Source organism: Triticum aestivum, chromosome 1A (genome assembly GCF_018294505.1).
Source record: "Triticum aestivum cultivar Chinese Spring chromosome 1A, IWGSC CS RefSeq v2.1, whole genome shotgun sequence".
NCBI lineage: Eukaryota > Viridiplantae > Streptophyta > Magnoliopsida > Poales > Poaceae > Triticum > Triticum aestivum.
Window position 1 is genome coordinate 330,293,841 of NC_057794.1, and position 7,767 is coordinate 330,301,607.

The 7,767-nt window shown below is 46.9% G+C and overlaps 1 protein-coding gene across 1 annotated transcript; it reads left to right on the forward strand.

Annotated features, from left to right (window-relative positions):
* The first annotated feature begins 1,259 nt into the window (after positions 1-1,259).
* Positions 1,260-4,139, forward strand: LOC123048910 (pectinesterase 31). Its single transcript, XM_044471929.1, has 6 exons — positions 1,260-1,677; positions 2,232-2,336; positions 2,423-2,500; positions 2,599-2,786; positions 2,908-3,081; positions 3,863-4,139. The coding sequence occupies exons 1-6, from the start codon at positions 1,405-1,407 to the stop codon at positions 4,023-4,025; spliced, it is 981 nt and encodes a 326-aa protein (XP_044327864.1). The 5' UTR covers positions 1,260-1,404; the 3' UTR covers positions 4,026-4,139.
* Positions 4,140-7,767: the final 3,628 nt, after the last annotated feature.

The following is a 7,767-nucleotide window of genomic DNA, read 5'->3' on the forward strand; positions in this document are numbered from 1 at the left end:
TGAAAATTGCCCTATAGTGCCGGTTTGTGTCACAAATCGGTACTATAGGTCAGACCCCTTTAGTACCGGTTCGTGGCACAAACCGGTACTAAAGGTTAGCCCTTTAGTACCGGTTTGTGCCACAAAACGGTACTAAAAGTGATCGTGGGGCCCCAGCCTGACGCCAGCCTGCCATCACCCCTTTAGTACCGGTTCGTGGCACGAACCGGTACTAAAGGTTCAACACGAACAGGCATTAATGCATAGTCGTTCGAACCGGCACTAATGGTACCATTAGTGCCGACTCAAATTCAAACCGACACTAATGTGCTTCACGTTTGACCCTTTTTCTACTAGTGTATATAGTCCCATTGGTTCAAGAGGATGAAGCTAGCCCATTAGATAGTAAGATTCCCAAGGAATTTTTCAAGATTTCAAAAATACAAGTAGGAGAACTATTATATCAATTCTTGGTACCATGTGTCACCCTTCTAGATCGAGAGGTGGTTAGCGCCTGTGAATTTAGTCAGCCGGGATGATACTACTGCTGGAGGTATATAGCTAGAATTTTCCCGCGTATTAGCAGTCTTATACTGCAGAATGTTAGCACCGATTGAAGAGACACGATTCCCTATCTCTCGGCTGCATTGAAGAACTACGTGAGTTGGACCCTCAGACCCCTCTTCCCCTTCGTCTGGATTTTCATCTCCGTGAACCGAATCAAGAAGAGACTTGAATCTCACATCCCATCTACTCACATTTCCCATCATCAACTCTCATCCTCCAACCAAGCGTAAATCTCTTAGTAACCAGCTTAGTCTCATCGATTGGAGGACAATCAACTCGCTCCTTCCCCTCCCCTTGTAAGCGATGGGTAGGGCAAACTCTTCCCCTACAGGCTTCGCTAGAGATCACATGAATCTGGCTCCCCTCCGCTAGCCGCTTCGGCGGTCGTGGTGGGAAGAAAAATCTCGATGCCTTGGCTCCGGCTAGCAATTTATGTTAAGAGCATTTTAGCCCTCTCTCAAACGGCGTTCGACCGAATGACAATGCTACTTCTTCATGTTTCTGAGCGTCTGCATCCGTACTCTGAATCTTTTTCGAAGAAAATATTTGTTCGTTCGACAAGGAAGGGAAGCAGAGAAAGTCAACCCACCCTGTTCAAAAAGCAGACAAGTAAGAAGCCTCAAGCTACCCGGTGCATTCAAAGTCAAACCCACCGTCGTCTCGGCCACCAGACCGCTCCGGTTTCGTTCGCCTCTATAACAACAGCTCCCCGTTGCCTCTGTCTCTCCCTCGCTCACACGCACACAGGTCCCGGTCCACACTTTCAGCCGCTGTCACACCCAACAAACGCACGCGCGACCAAGAACCAGCCCACCGACGACCGCCCGCGCGTCCATAACCGCCGCCATCCATCCATCCATGGCGCAGCCGCACAGGCGCGTGCTCCGCGTGGCTCCGCCGGGCTCCGCAGGAGGGGGCGGGGACGGGGAGGCGTTCCCCACGGTGCAGGCCGCGGTGGACGCCGTGCCGCTGGGCAACAGGGAGCGTACCGTCATCCGCCTCGCCCCGGGGGTGTACCGGGAGCCCGTCTACGTCCCCAAGACCAAGAACTTCATCACCCTCGCCGGCGCGTCCGCCGAGGCCACCGTCATCTCCTGGGACAACACCGCCACCCGCATCAAGCACGCCCAGGTACTCCCTAGTCCCTACCTCCTTCCTGCTCAATGAAATTCCCCTGCGAGGAATTGGATTGCTGCCTCGGGATCTCATTCACCTGCTTGCAAGATTTGCTTCCATGTCACATGCTTACATGCTTTTCTAAGCTCACGGGTCTGCTCTGCACTAACAAGCCCACTTTGATATGCTTTCGTTCATCCCTTCCCGTTGACATGATCAACAGGCCGGCAGATAGTAGATTATTACAAGTCATTTTCTATGTTTGATGGAAATTTATATAGGTATAATATCCATTGCGTCACACCCTTTCATGACTACTTCCATTCTATGATCTTATAATGTGTTGAAGATGGAGAAGTGGGTAATTTAAGCAAACTATAAGCCAAAGGATTATTTTTCATACAGTAATTAATGTTCATGCTTCGGAAAAGGAAGAAGTCTGGTGCAGATAAGTTTAACCTAAATTTGACTTCACAATTCTGCTAAATGTTTAATGTGTTCATTCTTGGTCCTGTTAGTAATTCTAGTATCTCTCGAGTTGACCAACTGTACATTTTACTGTCATAAAGACATCCAGGGTCATTGGGACAGGAACATTTGGCTGTGGAACGGTTATCGTCGAGGGAGAGGATTTCATTGCAGAGAATATCACGTTTCAGAACTCAGCTCCTCAGGTACTAGTTGTTCACCTATTCTCCTTGCACAAAGAGATGATCATGCAATGGGTGTGGGAAGTTGATGTATTCTGGTTGTGATACAGGGATCCGGGCAAGCAGTCGCAGTCCGGGTAACAGCAGATAAGTGTGCCTTCTATGGTTGCCGGTTCCTTGGTTGGCAGGTATGCATATTTCTTCACCTCCTGGTTAAATCACTGCATTGATCAGAATAATAAGCAGTATTACTTGTGTGATTTTAACTTGGACTTAAATCATGCAGGATACATTATATTTACATTATGGAAAACAATACTTGAGAGACTGTTACATTGAGGGTAACTGTGACTTCATCTTTGGTAACTCTATTGCCCTTCTGGAACATTGCCATATACATTGCAAATCAGCGGGATTTATTACTGCCCATAGTCGGAAATCCTCTTCAGAGTCGACTGGCTACGTGTTCCTAAGGTGAGTTATCCCATGCTCATTCTTAGATCTTGTCAACTTTAGTTAGCTCATCACTAAGTTTGGTATGTAGCTTGAGCATTTCAGTATGCCATATCTTACGCCTGCTTGTTGTCACACTCAGGTGTATTATTACAGGAAACGGAGAAGCTGGATATATATTCCTGGGTCGGCCATGGGGGCCCTTTGGGAGGGTTGTCTTTGCGCACACTTTTATGGATCGCTGTGTTAAGGCCACTGGGTGGCATAATTGGGACAAATCTGAGAATGAAAGAACCGCTTGCTTCTATGAGTACAGGTACTGGATTCATCAGATATAGTTAGTAATTTTCATCCGATTTATATGAACCTCAGATGGTTGTATGCTACAATAGCTTCTGTTTGATCTTGACACTCACATCAAATCCCTCATAGACAATTAAACGTATGCTTCAGGAGTGATTCTAATTGCAATGTTCTTCGCGATTAGCAGCTGCTATGAGATGCATGGCATATGTTGCTATGAACGTAGCATATCAAGTCAGGTTGTGCATGTTGATACATAACCAAAAACCAAACCAAACCGAAGTCTGCTTAGTCTGGTTTTTGGTTTTCGTTGCAGTAGCAAAATCCTTCATCATTCTATGGTCGGTTAGTTTAGTATAAAACTGAAAAGGAAACCTGGTACATTACTGAAGTTCCAGGCCCAGAAAGGCTTCCTACTCCCAGTTTCCTACCCCTCTCCACTGGGCGCTTGGCTTCCTGCAAAATCCTTCACCGTTTTAGGTTTTATGCTGCTGGTCAATATATCATCACATTTTTGAAATTTTGTCAACTTTGGTCAGTTTGGTATGTACTGAAACATTGCCAAAGCAGTTTGATATTTTTTTTGAACTGAAAGCAGTTTGATATTTACTCAAATAGAATTCTATTTTGCTTCCATATCGTACCAAAGTCTTGGTACCGTAATTACCAAAAAAATGTATTTACTGCAAACACCGTGTTTATGGAACCGAACTAACCAAATTAAAGTAATGCACACTCCTTTTTTTTAGTGTGCTATATACATAGTTAACCTTTTTGTCACTATTTTTCCGCAGGTGCTCAGGGCCCGGTTCCCGGTCATCAAGCAGGGTGTCTTGGTGTAGAGAATTGCTTGACCTTGAAGCAGAACAGTTCCTTACACACTCCTTCGTTGATCCAGACCTTGATAGACCATGGCTTCTCCAGATGATGGCGATAAAGATACCAGCTTCAGCGTAGTCTGGTCCCAGGATCCTAGTTCAAACCTCCTTCGTACCCTATCTAGTAAATAAATTTGGGGAATGTATTATAAGTTTATCACATTTATTCACTTTTTTATCCACGTTTATCATATATTCTTTTTGTTTAGCCTCCCGCTCCCGAACCCTGGACTCCCGCTCGCCCCCTTCCCCTTGCTGCTGCTGGCTGCTGCTGTCCTTCGGGCGGACGATGGTGGCAGGGCCACTCCCCCAAGCAGCCACCCTGCTGCCCGTTCCCTTCCCCAAGCCATCCCCAAACCCTAGATTTTTTTTTCAAAACGAAGGCAAAAGTTTTGCCTCGTCCATTAAATAAGCAGAAGAGAGATGCTTGGTTAATTAACGGAAAATCGAGCTAAAACCGTCACAAACCGTCAAAGCGGCACACAAAAATACCCTACACACACCTCAACAATGAGGACCTCATCAAGATACACTCGGACGTCATCATCATCACTTCTCCCCAACAGGCGTCATCACCCTCCCTAGACTCCGAGCAAGCGACTCCGACTTCGCTGAAAACAAACCTTGACCCTACCCTCATCGTAGAGGCTGTGTGGAAACACAAGTAGAACCATGCCATGCCTAGCCACCTGCATCGAAGGCAGCGCAACTCCGACTCTGAAGAAGAGCTCCAAAGCAGAACTATGCGGCTAGGGCCATGGAAGACCACTGAACAGACCACCTGTTGCATGTCATCGTTGCCACAGGGGCCTCGCCGCCGCAGCTTCGACTTCACTACAACAAAACAAACCCGAGGTAGAATATCACACTCTCACCACTTGGCCAACAACGACTGGTGGCGTTTGGTCTTGCAATGGCTATCAGGCTTTTGGCCTTGCCATGGTTGTCATCCCCTTCGTCTGGTCGTTGTTAAGCCCAACGGAAGATCTCATGAGAATTCACACTGGAGGATGAGGATTTGGCGAGAGGAGCGAGAGAGAAGGGAATGAGGCAAAGAATAGTAGGTGAGTTTATACGTGTCCTTACTTCTTCGATAAACCACACAGTACAACAACCGTAATTCAAATACCCCTCTTGCTACACAGGCATCTAGGCCCATACTTGTCAACAAGCCACTCACAGCTCTTGACAAGTAGCTGGTTTCAAGAACCACCTTTCAATTAACACCCTTCCTGTGGGTTTGATATTCACAGCCACATTTGGGGAGAAAGGCAGAGACTATCAACACCCGAAGATGGATCAAAGGTAATCAGTGGGGCTCGAGTGCACGCAACGTGCTCGTCCTTGGTTCGGATGACCGCATCCAGAGAGGAAGAGGGGGGCTTAGCTAGCTCGAGGCGCGAGGTTCGTGGGACATGGGAGTAGCGGGGGTTGGCTGCGGCTATTGGCCAAGAACGGCGGTAGGGAGAGCTCGAAAGCGAGCAAGATTGAGGAAGAAAAGGGATGCCAACACGGTGGAGAGCTCAAGTGGGCGAGAAGGAGGAGCTCGAGGTGGTCGGGGGCCTCGACTAGGGTGAAGCTGCAATGCACCGGTGCACGTAGCATAGAAATGAATAAGGGTTTGAACACTTGGCTTCTGATGAATATATATGGGGTCTAGGATGGCTAGGCCAAGCTTAGGGCAGGAGGGTTCATGTTTTTGAAACCCATCAATGACTGGAATCGGTCAGGAGGAAGTTACTGGAGGGGAGTGAGGTGGAATGAGAGGGTACGGTAAAAAATGGTGAAATCTGGAGAATTTTGAATAGCGCTAAGCTCAACCCCTAGAAATATGAAGAAGGTGCTTGATCTGATTTCACCCTAACTCCACCAAGCTATGTTCAGTGAAACATGATTTGGGATGATAGGGACTGAAGGTGATGCTCTGCTAAATTTCTGGAGATTTTAGAACATCTCTAGCAGACCCCGCATCCCGCCCCGACCCGCAAAATAACCGCCAAAGTGCGGGTCGGGGCGGGAAAACCTGCCCGACCAGACCCCACATCCTGCCTCGGCCCGCAAATATTTTTGCGGGGCGTGGTAAAACATCTCCCCCAATCTCTAGATTCACGGGCTAGGAGGACGACCCGCTCCCCCACCCACCGACACCATTGCCCCGCCACCACATGCTCCGGTGCATCTTCCCCGGCCGTCCTTCGCCGCCATGGATGACTCCCTGCTGTCCCCCGTCACCGTCGAGGTCGCGCACACTCCTTCCCCTCGGGCGGATCTTGTCACCGGCCATGTTGGCCTCGCCATCGCCCAAGGTAACACCGCGCCTGCCCGCAAGTGGCAGGGCAACGTGGTCGTGCAGGGCGGGAATCCAGCAGCCCCTGCCGCGGAGACCCGCGCTCCGGGCGCCAACACTGCTGTGCGATCTCGGCCGCTGACGACAATAGGAAGAGGATTCCGGCTACAAAGAAGCCGCCTCCTCATCTCCTCACTCCGCCCCGGAAAGAGGTGCCCCGACGATGCCGCTCAATGGTGCTGCTTGAAGGAAACATGCCCTAGAGGCAATAATAAAGTTGTTATTTATATTTCCTTATATCATGATAAATGTTTTTTATTCATGCTAGAATTGTATTAACCGAAAACTTAGTACATGTGTTAATACATAGACAAACAGAGTGTCACTAGTATGCCTCTACTTGACTAGCTCGTTGAATCAATGATGGTTATGTTTCCTAACCATAGACATGAGTTGTCATTTGATTAACGGGGTCACATCATTAGAGAATGATGTGATTGACTATTGACCCATCCATTAGCTTAGCACGATGATCGTTTAGTTTGTTGCTATTGATTTCTCCATAACTTATACACGTTCCTATGACTATGAGACTATGCAACTCCCGAATACCGGAGGAACACTTAGTGTGCTATCAAACGTCACAACGTAATTGGGTGACTATAAAGATGCTCTACAGGTGTCTCCGATGGTGTTTGTTGAGTTGGCATAGATTGAGATTAGGATTTGTCACTCCGAGTATCGGAGAGGTATCTCTGGGCCCTCTCGGTAATGCACATCACTATAAGCCTTGCAAGCAATGTGACTAATGAGTTAGTTGCGGGATGATGCATTACGGAACAAGTAAAGAGACTTGCCGGTAATGAGATTGAACTAGGTATTGAGATACCGATGATCGAATCTCGGGCAAATTTGCCTCTACTTGACTAGCTCGTTGAATCAATGATGGTTATGTTTTGTAACATCCCAAATTTTCAATTTGGAATGTTATACATAGGTCATTCATGCATATCATATTTTATTGCATTTCATTTTATGATCCTCGAAATCCTAAGCAACTCAAGGACCCTCGGAGAGAGTTGGGGATTTTTCCTCGTTCTCAAATTTGAGTTTTATCAAATATTGGAACAAGGATCACTTTGGTTTTAATTATTTTTCTCTCCGAAAATATTTCATATCAAAATATATGAGAGTAGATAATATGACTTCTCTAAAATAAATGAAATATTAGAGGAAAATGTTAAAATCAAATAAGTTATTTTATTTGGGTTTTATCTCTATTTTATTTGAATTAGGAAAAATATGCATTTTTCAAAATTGCATTAGAGGCCCAAATAAATGTTCACCCTGTCCGGAGTATTTTTAGAGGACGGGGAAAATTTATTTCAGGATTTTTGGAGTCCGTTTAGTATTTCTTTTCTTTGTGTTTCTGCGCGGATTTTTTTTTTTAAAATATCGCCTTACCGGGCCATGTCCGTCTGGGACACCAACCCGAGTGGCCCTTTAAGAGGCGAGGCCTCGAGCCGCCACCAGC

Bases quoted from the DNA above. Each gene is read 5' to 3' on its own strand.
- LOC123048910 (XM_044471929.1), top strand. From the start codon at position 1,405: ATGGCGCAGCCGCACAGGCGCGTGCTCCGCGTGGCTCCGCCGGGCTCC. The intron at 2,501-2,598 runs GTATGCATATTT...TAAATCATGCAG, and splicing joins GCCGGTTCCTTGGTTGGCAG to GATACATTATATTTACATTA. The intron at 2,787-2,907 runs GTGAGTTATCCC...TGTCACACTCAG, and splicing joins ACTGGCTACGTGTTCCTAAG to GTGTATTATTACAGGAAACG.